Below are 15,273 nucleotides of genomic sequence, written 5' to 3'. Positions count from 1 at the left end.
AAAATTTTTCCATAACCTAAATTTATTTTGACGCTTAAAATTCTATTTCCATTCTTTTGCATGATAAGTAATGAAAATATAAATAACCTGGGGCTAGTGTCTATGTTTAGAAAAAGAATTCTTGAAACATTTTACTACTAAAGTAATAGATTTTCCTTATTAATCTTAAATTTACATCTCTTCAGGCCTTTTCTTTTTCAAACTCCTTTGCCTCTGAGACCATAAAAAGCCAGTGGCTTTTCATTACATGAATTTTCAGGTAACCAAAATCCTTTTGAAACTTTTAGATCAGAGGAGAATGTTGTTAGACCTTCTTTCATTACTTCTCCTCTGTTGGAATCATTATGAATATTTCAAGATAAAAATTGTATGCCTGACTTCCTCAGTTTTCCTTTTTCCCCTTCATCCTCATTCCACCTTCTCCATTCTCTTTCATTGTAATTTTGTTCTAAATTTATATTTTAAAAGAATTATAGATTACCAAGAGGTACACAGATAGCACAAAGAGGTCCCGTGTACTCTTCTTCCAGTTTTTCCAAAGTTATATATTATGTATCTATAGTACAATAATGTAAACCAGGAAACTGATATCAATTATAGTATTATTGTATGAAGCATGCATAGAATTCCATATCATTTTATGTCATGTGTAGATTTGTTTAACCACAACCAGAATCAGAATACACAACTATCTAATCACCACAAATATCTCTATTGTGCTACTCTTTATAATCACACCACCACCCTTTTTTTAACCATCCCTAATTTCTGGCAACCACTAACTTGCTCTCCATCTCTATAATTTTCCATCCTGAGAATGTTAAATGAGTGAAATCATAGAGTATTGTACCTTTTGAGATGGACTTTCCTCAATTCTGTGTAATGTCCCTGAGATCTATCTAAGTTGTTGCCTGAATCATAGTTTGTTCCTCTTTATCACTGAGTAGTATTCTATGGTATGGTTGTACCACAGTTTGTTTAACCAGTCACTTATTGTAGGATTTTTTTTCCAAATTTTTGGCTATTATAAATAAAGATGTTATGAATACTCTTGTACAGGTTTTTATATGGACATGTTTTCCTTTCTCTGGGATAAATGCCCAGGAGTTCCCTCTTTCTTTCTTAAATTCTTTGTCTTTCTTTTCCAAGAAACTGATAACACTGATTGGATCATAGTACCTCCTCAATATTGAAGAACTAGTCTCTTCTTTGACGGACAAAATTCAATGAAGAGTGAATGTGTTAATGGGTATATACACCAATGATATGAAGGAATACAGGAGGATCTGAGAAGGCATCCCAGAGAAGATACTGTTGAGTTGTTTGAGTCCTGTTCCAAAGACAGGTTCTCTTGTTTCAGCCTTCCCTCCATTATTTTAGACAATTTGATTAACTGTTGCTATAGAATCTAAGTGAATTGGAAAGGGCATTACATTATCTAATTCTTTTTGTATTTTTAGTAGAGATGGGGTTTCTCCTTGTTAGCCAGGCTGGTCTTGACCTCCTGATCTTAGGGGATCCACCCACCTCAGCTTCCCAAAGTGCTGGGACTACAGGTATGAGCTACTGTGCTGGGCCAATATCTATTTACTCTTAATCTGGTGTGATGATAGGTATCAGCCTGAATTCATTGCTTTCATAATTCCTTTTTCTATGATGTGTTTCTTAAAATATCCTTGGTTAGAAGGCAGATGTTTTTAGAAAGGTAACCTGACACAGTTAGAAGATTACATTAAATAGTCTCCAGAGTTTACTTCTAGGTCTAAAGTTCTAATTCTGTAAGAAAATCCTCTTTTGATCAAGAAGGAAACTGAGGAACCTAGTGAGATTCCGTAAATAGTTCAGTATCACCGAAATGGTTCACAGAGAGTAAGTAGGACACCAGGAGTAGAATTTAAGACTGTTGTACTACTTAACTTAAATAAAAGTTAAATTCAGATGTGAAATTAAGAAGCACTTAATTATGAATATATTGCATATAAAATTATTTCTCTTTCTTGTAACAGGTTGAATCAGAGAAATGGACTATAGAAATCAAACTTTGGTTACTGAATTTTTTTCCGTGGGATTAACAAATCTCTTTCAGCACAAGATTGCTCTCTTTCTGGTATTTCTCTTTGTTTATCTTGTCACTGTTCCGGGAAACTTGGGAATGCTCACTCTTATTTGGATGGATTCTCGACTCCAGACCCCCATGTACTTTTTTCTCTGCCACTTGTCCTTTGTGGATGTCTGCTCCTCTTCTGCCATTGGTCCCAAGATGTTGACTGATATCTTCGTGGAGAAAAAAGTAATCTCTTTGGTTGTGCTGCCCAGTTATGGTTTTTTGGCCATTTTGTAGTAACTGAATGTTTCCTTCTGGCTGCCATGGCATATGACCGGTATATGGCTATCTATAAGCCCTTGTTGTATACACTCATTATGTCCCAACAGGTCTGTGTGCAGCTGGTGGTGGGCCTTATGCTGTGGGCCTTATAAGCACCATGACCCATACGACTTTCACCTTTCGCCTACTCTACTGTGGTCCAAACATCATCAATCACTTCTTCTGTGACCTTCTCCCTGTCCTCTCCCTGGCATATGCAGATACCCATATTAATAAATGTTTACTTTTTATCTTGGTGGGTGCCCTGGGAGTACTCAGTGGTATGATCATCTTGGTCTCCTACATTTACATTGTCATTGCCATCCTGAGAATTCACTCTGCTGACGCGAGACGCAAAGACTTCTCCACTTGCTCTTCACACCTGATGGCTGTCTCCATCCTGTATGGGACACTCTTCTTTATCTGTGTATGTCCAAGCTCTAGTTTCTCTATCAACATCAATGAAGTGGTTTCCCTGTTCTACACAGCAGTGATCCCCATGTTGAATCCCCTTATCTACAGCCTGAGAAACAAGGAGGTAAAAGATTCATTCAGCAAGAAGTTTGAAAGAAAGAAGTTTCTTATAGGTAGGTGAACTAGAATACCAATTATACTGCAGATTGAGAAGTGATACTTAATAGAGGCAAGACACTGGACTGAGTGATATTTTGTGTTTACTGCTTTGTTTTGAGATTCTACAATCTGGTATATAGTAAGAGTTCAATGTATATTTGTTGATTGAAAGGTAAATATGTGGCCAATACTAAATTATTTGTTTAATGGACATTAAAGTTGGACAGGCATTGGTTCAAAAACAGCTCTGGCCAAATTTTCCTGTATGAATGACCTACCCACAGAATGGAAAAATGCATCAGATTGAATATGTATACATAAACACACACTTAAAAGATATGTATGACTTAACATTGAGTTTGGCATGCAAAAGATAATCAAAAATGGTAATTTTTAAAGAGAAAAAAGTGACATTTTTCTTTATGATTTTTTTCTTTATGACTCCATTTCTCACTATATGGCAGTTCTAATGATATGATTTCTATTTGACTTTCTGGTAAAGCATTATATTTTGCAATTTTTTCCCTGTAATATGTACTTGTTTCTTGGTTGTAGATATCCATGTTCTCTATGTTTACAATGGTACCCAGATTTACCTTTAGAGCATTATCTCTCACTTACAGAATACAGTTTTAGAGGGACTGAGATGTCCTTGACTTCCCACAGCATGGTATAGACAAATACCTAAGCTAAAATTATTTCTCCCTGGCCTTTGAATTGTAAGCCAAGTGACACAGTAGGAAAATGGTTGAGACTCATTCATTTCAGCTAGGTCTCCTGATTGTACAGCCTCTGCCATAGGGACACTAAAAGCTGTCTTGGGTCTTATTCTGTTTATACTGTTTCTCTCACCTTCCCATTCATCCTGTGAGCTACCCAGTATTCTTGCAATGAATTTCCTATTTATGCTGCTTGCAATTCAAGAAATCTGACATATTGCCCAATATTTCTTTGCTTATGAAAGTATTCCATGCTCAGTTAAATTTTCTTTAATAATTTTAAAATAGATTCTTAAGAGTTTACTATTTAGCGTACCTTAGGAGTTAGATTAAATTGCAAATTTATTCTATCTAAATGTTACTTGCAGATCAAAGCATTCTTTTTCTGTTTTTGTTTTTGAGATGGAATCTCACTCTTGTCACCCAGGCTGGTATGCAGTGGCTTGATCTCAGCTCACTGCAACCTCCACCTCCTGGGTTCACGTGATTCTCCTGTCTCAGCCTCCTGAGTAGCTGGGATTACAGGTGCCCACCACCACGCCTGGCTAATTTTTGTATTTTTAGTAAACACTGGGTTTCACCATGTTGGCCAGGCTGGTCTCGAACTCCTGACCTCAGGTGATCTGCTTACCTCGGCCTCCCAAAGTACTGGGATTACAGGTGTGAGTCACTGCACCCAGCCCAAAGCATTCTTAAAGTGCCTTCTTTGATGATCAGTTAACCCAGTTCCATTTGTTGAATGATTCCGTTAATAATTATCATTAATTGAACCTCCACGATGTACCAGAGGACCTGATTTAACTAAAGAACATCTGCACAGCAAAAGAAACTACTGACAGAGTAGTAAACAACAATTTACAGGATGGGAGAAGATATTTGCAAACTATGCATCTGACAAAAACCTAATATCCATAATCCATATGGAACTTAAATCAACAAGTGAAAAACAAATAGCCCCATTAAAAAGTGAACAAAGGACATGACAGACACTTTCTCAAAAGAAGACATACAAGCAGCCAACAAACATATGAAAAAATGCTCAGTATTTTTCATCAGAGTAATGCAAATCAAAACAACAATGAGATACCATCTCACATCAATTAGAATAATTATTATTAAAAAGTTAGGCCTGACATGATGGCTCATGCCTATAATCCCAGCACTGTGGGAGGCCAACGTGGGTGGGTTGCTTAAGCTCAGGAGTTTCAAGATGAGCCTGAGCAACATGGTGAAACCTTATCTCTACAAAAAACATCCGAAAATTAGCCAGGTATGGTGGCACCTGTCCCTGTCTGTAGTCTCAGTTTCTTGGGAAGCAGAGGCGTGAGGATCACTTGAGCCTGGGAGGTTGAAGCTGCAGTGAGCTGTGTGTTCAAGCCACAGTATTCCAGCCTGGGAGATAGAGTGACACCCAATCTCAAAAAAAAAAAAAAAAAAAAAAAAGAAGTCAAAAACAACAGATGATGACAAGGCTGTGTAGAAAAGGGAACACTGCTACACTATTGGTGGGAATGTAAGTTCAGCTACCATGGAAAGCAGTATGAAAATTTCTCAAAGAACTTAAAACAGAGTTACCTTGTGACTTTTAGCAATTCCATTACTGGGTATATACCCAAAGGAAAATAAATCATTCTACCAAAAAGTCACACACATTCATATATTCATTGAAACAAAATTCACAAGAACAAAGACATGGAATCAATCTAGGTACCCATCAGTGGTAAGTTGGATAGAGAAAATGTGGCACATATACACCATGGAGTACTACACAACCATAAAAAATGAAATTATGTTCATTGTGGCAACATGAATGGAGCTGGAGGCCATTATCCTAAGCAAATTAATGTAAGAATAGAAAGCCAAATAGCACATGGTCTCCTGTGTAAGCGGGAGCTAAATATTGAGCACACATGGACATCAATACGGGAACAATAGACACTGTGGACTGATAAACGGGGCAGGGAGGTCTGGGAGCATGGGTTGAAAAACTACCTATTGGGTATTATGTTCATGACCTGGGTGACCAGATCCATACCCCAAACCTCAGTATCAGGCGATATTCTCATGTAAAACACCTGCACATGTACACCTTGTATCTAAAATAAAAGTTGAAATTAAAATAAAATAAAATGTAAAAAACAATGCTGTATAATCCAGAGGTTTAGAAGTTCAGGTTGTGAGCATTTAATGTGATGGGTAAGAGTTCTCTCTACTGCTATCAAATTCCACTAGGTGAATACCCTATGGATTGATTAATCCTCTATTCTCATTCAAGGATAAGGAAAGAAAAAACAAATTATACACAGCTGTGAAATAATGCGTCATAATCAGAGAAAGGGCAGGATACTGTATTTGGAAAAGAACCTAATGTGCAAGTTATTAAAAAATAAGAAAAAATGTGTTTACGTGTGTATGTTTGTGTGTTTTTTTTTCTACTGAAGCAAGAGAAGAGGAGATGAGGATGAAGAACCAGTAGTGACTTACAGTGCACATGTGTTGTGATGATGATTAAGTTTCAGCATACATCATGTGAGTGAAAAATAAATAAATAAAAGAAAGAGAATACCTAAGTTGAGAGAACATTTCCCCAAAGACATTGGTATCGAAAAAGGGTGAGGTGATTAAGCAGTCATGAATGAATTGATAAAGATTTTTGAAGGCAAAGTTTGAAAATGACTGAAATTATACTTGATTTGACTTCTTCCTCAACATTACGACATTACACCTTATGTAAATGTTTCTGTCTGCATTCGTTTCTTTTGGTTTCAGAGTTTTTAGAAGCAGGGCATTTGGGAAGTGGGGGTCTAAGGTATACTTGTGGCTAATCCTCTAGTGTAGTATACTTTGGCTGAGCAGTTGCAAAAATTTTGCAGTACTTCTTGTTGGGAAATCTTAGCAGTTGTTACATCATTGTGCAAAAGTTTTACTCTGTAAGTATTTAACTGTTTTGGAAAGAAGTGGGGGGAAAAGTTTACCAGTCAAACACAGAAAACAAATAAACTGATCCCAGTGGATTTTGAAACAGCATTTGAAGACAGCAAGAATATCTTAATTTACTTCTCTTAACGATGAAATCCCCAGGGTATAGCATACTTTGGGGACATAAGTTCTTCCAGAATGAAAAATGATATAACTGCTCCTGCAAATTTTAATACAAGTGATTAAGATGCTGAATTTATTCCAGAGTGGAATTTTACCAGTTTATTGGGAAGAAGATTAAGAACAAAATCAAGTAACTCCCAGAAAGTCTGACCTCTTCTTTGTGCAGTCACAGGTTGAGGAGGGAGATAGAATGCATATTTAAAAGGAGTACAGTTTCTACTCCATTTAAATTTTAATCCTTTTTGTTATCTTCAAAGAAGAAAAGATTTCATTAGAATGTAAGTTTAGGTCAATTTTAAAATCCATTTCTGTCTCTCTGTTTACTCTTTGAGAATACAAAAATGAATGAAATGTATTTACAGGAAAATGAAAATGATTGACATTTAAAATGTGACATGGAGGAATATCCAATGTCAGATATTAACTGGTTAGAATACTGCATTAAAATCTAGCAACAATAATGTGAAATCTTGTAAGATGCACAAAGGGGCTATGATCAAGTTAAATTTGTCTTCAAGTCCAAATAACTTTATTCTTTTCCTTAGTCCACATTTATAGATGAATGTGCCCTGAACAGGAGAGAGGTTCCGCACCCATTCTTGGAGTGGTGTCATCAGTATGGAACACTGCATCACCATGAAGGCATGAGGTGTGAAAGGTAATGAGATGACTATAAATAAGAGCTTAATTTGCAGGTGTTTGAGAGCTGCTGTATTTAAGCTAACTTGGGCCCTACACAAAATTTATCTGGAATCTCATTGCTTTCTTTGTAGTAGCCTCTTTACTGTTAAATGTGCATTTGAATTGATGGATTCTATACTTCAGAAACAGCATACAGGATTGGATTGGGACATTGAAAGATCTCCCATTATTTTTGTAATGTCCTGATGGAATGCCACAGTGGTAAAGTAATAATGGAGGCTGTAAATTCAGACATGGCAATATCTTAATCTCAGCACCCTAAGGAAGTAGCAGTGCTAGGACTGCTTCATCATCTTCCACAGAGTTTTGATTTCCTGCTCTGTGAAATGAGGAGGGCCAAATATTTCTTATCCCAGTTTGGGTGGAAATCAAATATATGGTCATTTGTGAAGAACTTGAGGCACAGTCTGGTAGGTCATGAATGCTTTACAATTGTTGTACAATATTCACTGTAGCTTCAGTCATATCCAGTCTTTAGCACTGCATGGTGGAAAGTGATTTTGTATTTGCCACCATTTCTATAGTCTTGGGTGAGACATCTTGGAGCCTCACTTATTTATAAAGGATGAGGGTGGGGCTCTCTTAGCTTCTTTGAATTTTAGAAATCTAGAACTCTAAATGCATATTTTGAAATTGTTTCTCATCCTTTACCTTCTGGGTTTTACACATTTCTTGCTTCTTGTTTTTATACTAGGCTGATTGCAGCTATTTTCTTTTTTAATTGCTGAAATACTTGAAGGAATTGCTTTTGATTTTCATTATTTTTAGTCAGGTTTTGGATTGTTTTTAATTACAAATATAATGCATGTACAGTTGCCCTTTGAACAACATGGGTTTGAACTCTGGAGGTCTGGTTTTACATGGATTTTTTAAAACAAAAATTACACCCAGTGTGCCTGTCTCTCCTGCCTCCTCTTCTATCTACTCCACCTCTTCTACCTCTGCCACCCCTAAGACAGAAAGACCAAATCTTCCTCTTCCTATTCCCTCTTAGCCTACTCAACATGAAGACAAGAATAAAGACCTTTAAAATGATCCACTTCTATTTAATGAATAATACATACATATTCTCTTTCTTAAGATTTTTAATACTATTTATTTTCTCTAGCTTATGTTATTGCAAGAATACAGTATATAAAACATATGCAAAATATGTGTTAATTGACTGTGTTAGCATCAGTAAGGCTTCCAGTGAACAATAGGCTATCAGTAGTTAAGCTTCTGGGGAGTCAAATGTTATACGTGGATTTTCAACTGCTTAGAGGTTTGGTGCTCCTGACTCCTGTATGGTTTGAGGATCAACTGTATATTTTCTCTTTGTAACAAAATCTTAAAATTGTAAGTAGGGCTAGCTTTAGTTACTCACTCAAATAGGGTTCCCTGCCCCTTTGTTCTCAGAGCTAATGACTGCTCATGTGGTATATATCCTTCCAGACACATTTATATATTCTTTTTTTTCCCCCATAGGTTATTGTGGAACAGGTGGTGTTTGGTTACACGAGTAAGTTCTTTAGTGGTGATTTTTTTGAGATTTTGATGCACCCATCACCCCAGCAGTATACACTGCACCCTATTTGTAGTCTTTTATCCCTCACTCCCTTCCCACCCTTTTCCCCATTAGTCCCCAAAGTCCATTGTGTAATTCTTATGCCTTTGCATCCTCATAGCTTAGCTCCCACTCATGAGTGAGAATATAATGATGTTTGGTTTTCCATTCCTGCGTTACTTCACTTAGAATAATAGTCTCCAATCTCACCCAGGTTGCTGTGAATGCCATTAACTAATTCCTTTTTTTGGCTGAGTAGTGTTCCATCATATATATATACATATTTTCTTTTATGTGTTTATTTTTTTTTAGCTCCAATATATGGACCATTGATGTTTGACTTTCTGTGCTTGGCTCATTTCACTTAACATGATGTCCTCCAGTTACCTCCATGTTGCTGCAAATGACAGGATTTCATTCTTTTTATGGCTGAATAATATTTTGTAGTGTATATGTACTACATTTTCTTCATTCATCTGCTTATGAACACTTAGGTTGATTCCATCTCTTGGCTATTGTGACTAGTGCTGCAATAAACATGGGAGTGCAGATAGCTCTTTGACATACAAATATATTTTCTTTTGGGTATGTACCCAGCAGTGAAATTGCTGAATCATATGGTAGTTCTACTTGTGTTTTTTTGAGGAAGCTCTATACTGTTTTCTATAGTAGCTGTATTAATTTACATTCCTACCAAAAGAGTATGAGGGTTCTCCTTTCTCCAGATCCTCACCAGCACACATTATTGCATGACTTTTTGATAAAAGGCATTTTAACTGGAGTGAGGGGATATCTTATTGCAGTTTTGGTTTGCATTTCTCTGATGATTAGTGATGTTGAGTAATTTTTTTCATATAACTGTTTGCCATTCGTATATCTTCTTTTGAGAGACATCTATACAGAGCTTTTGCCCATTACTTGCTAAAAATTGTTTGAGTTCCTTATAGACCATTTAGTAGGCCACAAAAAATTCAAAAGTCTCAAAAAATTAAGAACAATTGAAATAATATCACATACATTTTTCTGACCACAATAGAATAAAACTAGAAATCAGTACAAGAGGAACTTCGGGAACTATGCAAATATATGAAAATTAAACAATATGCTTCTGAATTACCATTGGGCCAATGAAGAAGTTAAGAAGAATTTGTTTTTTCAAAAGGAAACAGTTAAAAAGAAAACACTATATACCAAATGTATGCAATAGAAAATAAATCAGTACTAAGGGGTAAGTTTATGATAAAAGCCTACATCATAAAAGTAGGAAGACTTTAAGTAAATAATTGATGCAGCTTAAAGAATTGTAAGAGCACTTTGTAGATTCTGGATATAGCCCTTTGTCAGATGAGTAGATTGCAAAAATTTTCTCCCATTCTGTAGGTTGCCTGTTCACTCTGATGGTAGTTTCTTTTGCTGTGCACAAGCTCTTTAGTTTAATTAGATCCCATTTGTCAATTTTGGCTTTTGTTGCCATTGCTTTTGGTGTTTTAGACATGAAGTCCTTGCCCATGTCTATGTCCTGAATGGTATTGTCTAGGTTTTCTTCTAGGGTTTTTATGGTTTTAGGTCTAACATGTAAGTCTTTAATCCATCTTGAATTAATTTTTGTATAAGGTGTAAGGAAGGGATCCAGTTTTAGCTTTCTACGTATGGCTAGCCAGTTTTCCCAGCACCATTTGTTAAATAGGGAATGAACAGACACTTCTCAAAAGAAGACATTTTTGCAGCCAACAGACACATGAAAAAATGCTCATCATCACTGGCCATCAGAGAAATGCAAATCAAAACCACAATGAGATATCATCTCACACCAGTTAGAATGGCAATCATTAAAAAGTCAGGAAACAACAGATGCTGGAGAAGATGGGGAGAAATAGGAACACTTTTACACTGTTGGTGGGACTGTAAACTAGTTCAACCATTGTGGAAGACAGTGTGGCAATTCCTCAGGGATCTAGAACTAGAAATACCATTTGACCCAGCCATCCCATTACTGGGTATATACCCAAAAGAATATAAATCATGCTGCTATAAAGACACATGCACACGTATGTTTATTGTGGCACTATTCACAATAGCAAAGACTTGGAACCAACCCATATGTCCAACAATGATAGACTGGATTAAGAAAATGTGGCACATATACACAATGGAATACTATGCAGCCATAAAAACGAATGAGTTCATATCCTTTGCAGGAACATGGATGAAGCTGGAAACCATCATTCTCAGCAAACTATTGCAAGGACAAAAAACCAAACACCACATGTTCTCACTCATAGGTGGGAATTGAACAATGAGAACACTTGAACACAGGAAGGGGAACATCACACACCGGGGCCTGTTATGGGGTGGGGGGAGTGGGGAGGGATAGCATTAGGAGATATACCTAATTTAAATGAAGAGTTAATGGGTGCAGCACACCAACATGGCACATGTATAAATATGTAACAAACCTGCACATTGTGCACATATACCCTAGAACTTAAAGTATAATAATATATATAAATAAATGTAGCTAATTAAAAAAAAATTAAATGACCTTTATGTACTATTTAAGAAGACCATTCTTACAAGAAAATTGTAATGCTATCTTTATTATATCTTGTCACATATTTATAGTTAGGATTATTTAATTTAGGTAGTGTAAGGTAGAGTTTTAATATTTGTTATTTTTTCAAAAGCATTCAAATATTATAATACCTTTTATGTTTAATTCATCATTATTTTCCCAATTTGAAATAAACATTTATGTTAAATTGGCATATGTTCATGAATCTGCTTTTGGGTCTTCTACTCATATTTCCGTATAGTCTAGGAACAACACCTTGTTGTTATAATTATGGTAGCTTTATAATCTGTGCAGATACCTGGCATAACACATCCTTTGTCTTTGGTTTTCTTTTTCAAAATTGTGTTGGCTATTGTTGAACATTTTTCTTCTTTATACATTTTTAAATCAAATTGTTTTATTAAGATATGTTTAGATTTTGGTTGGAGCTACATTAAATTTGTAAAATAATTTGGTGAGTATCTTAACCCAAATAGCCTAAGAAAACCAGGAGCAAACCTTTTTCTCACCAAATCACCTTTATTGATCCATCACAATGAGGGAGACCACACAGCTTATAAACTACGGATGTCTCATTAAATGAAGGAAAGATAGTTATTATAGGATCATTGAGAAGGGCTGAGTTTAGGTAAAATTTATACCAAGAGAATTTTTGATATACACCAAGCAAAGTGGGGTTGTCTATAAAGCAGTCAACATCAGTTTCAAATTACAAAGCAGACACAGGGTCCTTCTTCCTTAGGAATTACAAAGTTAAGGTAAATGTGGAATATTGCATCTTGAAGCCCCTTGTTTGATGTTCTGTATCTGTGTTGGAAATTAGACTGCTTTGCTATGTCAAGGTGACTTAGATCTTCTAGAAGAGAGTAAGCTGTTTTATCTACTAATATAATTTAAAAGAAAATTAGATGGCCTAGTATTTTAGAATACAAAGTCATTCTTGAGTAATAAAATAGTAATTACTCAAAGAAAAGTATTGTTGGGACACTTTACAGCTGCAAAATATTCTATGGAGAAATCTTGTTTCCTGCTGACTCTACAGTTGTATTTATCTAAGTCTGTTAGTCCAGTGTGAAGAATGGCCAGTTAGATTTTTACTTTCCCAATAGGAGCTAATTTATTTTTTCCAAGAGAAAAAGACTCTTTATGACTAAGTCATTTGATCCAGAAGAGATCAAAAAACAAAAATATTATGTTTTTCTGGCTTATTTTGTCATTTTTAAAAATTTCATTAAAGTTCCATTATTTGTATTTTTCTTCATAGAAATCTTGAAAATGCTTTGTTAGGCTTATTAGTGGTTTTTTTAAATCAATTCCAGTTGATTAATATGATTTTTGCTGAGATAATTTACATTTGATTATTTTTGATTTTCCATATTGATTTTCTATTCTACTACCTTGTTAAGCTTTTATTATTTTTTTCTAAAAATTTATCTTAACAGTTGATTCTCCTAGGTTTTCTATGTGGGTGATTATTTTGCCTGCTAATAGTGACAGTTATTTCTTTCTACTTTTACTACAGTACTTATATTTATCTTTTTTTTTTAGAATTTTACAATCTTTAATATAAATGTTAAATACATATGTTATGGACATCTTTAAATAGTGTCTGATTATAATGTGAATGTTTCTAATGTCTTAACACTACACACATTTTTTTTTCTGGAAGATTCTTTGTATTAAATTAAATAGTTATTTTTATTTCCAGTTTTGGAAAGTTCTTCTTGAGAGCTGCATTTTATCAAATTCTTGTTCAAATTCGATTGAAATAATAATAATGCTTTTTCCTATAATCTGTAAGGGTAGTGATTAATTTATATAGGTTTATAAAGTTTTAACCATTTCTTAGTTAAGTCCCAAATTTCTCTTTAAAACGCTTAAACCATACTATTTTTTAGAACTGTGATATATCTAATGTCCTAGCATTTTATTTGGGCTTTTTAAAAAATATCAATGTTTCTAAGTTAGTTCCAACTATATTTCTTTTCCTGTGCAATATGTTATGATTTTAAAAAATCAAAGTTGAATGCACGATCAGTTCTCTATTTTTCTCACTATAGAGACTAAAATCAACCAATGGCTGATGGAAATATAAAAAGATCACAGAATTCATTTTTGTAGGCTTAAGGTATCATCTTCAGCTGCAAGTCTTCCTTTTCTTACCATTTCTACCTTTTTTACCTCATTACTATGACAGAAAACTTGGGCATGATGGTTCGCATCTGGCTCGATTCCTGCTTTCACACACATATGTACTTTGTCCTCAGCTACCTGTCCTTTGTGGACATCTGCTTCTCATCCGTTGTGGGCCACAAGTTGCTCACTGACTTATTTGCTGTAAGGAAAGCCATCTCTTTCCTGGGCTGTCCCTTGCAGCAGTGGTTCTTTGGGTTCTTCGTAGTCATTGAGTATCTTCTCTTGGCTTCCATGGCCTATGACAATTATGTGGCCATCTGTAACCCATTGTTGTACTCAGTGGCCGTGTAATAGAGACTGTGCATCCAGCTGGTGGTTGCACCTTATGCAGCTGATTTCTTCAACACCATAACTCACACAACTGCTGCTTTTCAGTTTCCCTTTTTTCACTCCAACATTATCAATCATTTCTTCTGTGACATGTCTCTCCTTCTTTCTCTCGTGTGTGCTGACGCCCGGATCAATAAATTGTTAGTTTTCATTGTGGCTGGAGCTGTACTAGTTGTCAGTAGCCTGACCATTATAATCTCCTATTTTCACATCCTTACTGACATTCTGAGGATCTGCTCTGCTGGTGGGAAGAACAAAACTTTTTCCACCTGCTATTCACACTTAACAGCTGTTTCCATCTTTTATGGGTCTCTCTTCTTTAGCTACGTTCGACCAGGTGCAACTTTTTACCTGGAACTCAATAAAATAGTGTTGGTGTTCTGTACATCCCCATGTTGAAACCTCTCATCTACAGCTTGATAAATAAAGAAGTATCCTAGCCACTGGACCACCAGGGAAGTGGGGAAAGGATTCCCTATTTAATAAATGGTGCTGGGAAAACTGGCTAGCCATATGTAGAAAGCTGAATCTGGATCCCTTCCTTACACCTTACACAAAAATTAATTCAAGATGGATTAAAGACTTACATGTTAGACCTAAAACCATAAAAACCCTAGAAGAAAACCTAGGCAATACCATTCAGGACATAGGCATGGGCAAGGACTTCATGTCTAAAACACTAAAAGCAATGGCAACAAAAGCCAAAATTGACAAACGGGATCTAATTAAACTAAAGAGCTTGTGCACAGCAAAAGAAACTACCATCAGAGTGAACAGGCAACCTACAGAATGGGAGAAAATTTTTGCAATCTACTCATCTGACAAAGGGCTAATATCCAGAATCTACAATGAATTCAAACAAATTCACAAGAAAAAAACAAACAACCCCATCAAAAAGTGGGTGAAGGACATGAACAGACACTTCTCAAAAGAAAACATTTATGCATCCAAAAAACACATGAAAAAATGCTCATCATCACTGGCCATCAGAGAAATGCAAATCAAAACCACAATGAGATATCATCTCACATCAGTTAGAATGGCAATCATTAAAAAGTCAGGAAACAACAGGTGCTGGAGAGGATGTGGAGAAATAGGAACACTTTTACACTGTTGGTGGAACTGTAAACTAGTTCAACCATTGTGGAAGACAGTGTGGCAATTCCTC

The 15,273-nt window shown here is 35.6% G+C and overlaps 1 protein-coding gene and 1 pseudogene across 1 annotated transcript; both read left to right on the top strand.

The window, feature by feature from the left end:
• Window positions 1–2,020: 2,020 nt before the first annotated feature.
• Window positions 2,021–2,960, top strand: LOC103782708 (olfactory receptor 5G25-like). Its single transcript, XM_008957672.4, is given in 3 exon segments — window positions 2,021–2,297; window positions 2,300–2,449; window positions 2,452–2,960. Coding segments are annotated over 3 exon segments (936 nt in total).
• Window positions 2,961–13,681: 10,721 nt separating this feature from the next.
• Window positions 13,682–14,545, top strand: LOC100974590 (olfactory receptor 5G9-like; annotated as a pseudogene).
• Window positions 14,546–15,273: the final 728 nt, after the last annotated feature.

The sequence above is a fragment of the Pan paniscus genome, chromosome 9 (assembly GCF_029289425.2).
Source record: "Pan paniscus chromosome 9, NHGRI_mPanPan1-v2.0_pri, whole genome shotgun sequence".
NCBI lineage: Eukaryota > Metazoa > Chordata > Mammalia > Primates > Hominidae > Pan > Pan paniscus.
Note: the sequence above shows the minus strand (reverse complement) of the source record. Positions and strands in the feature narration are given on the sequence as shown.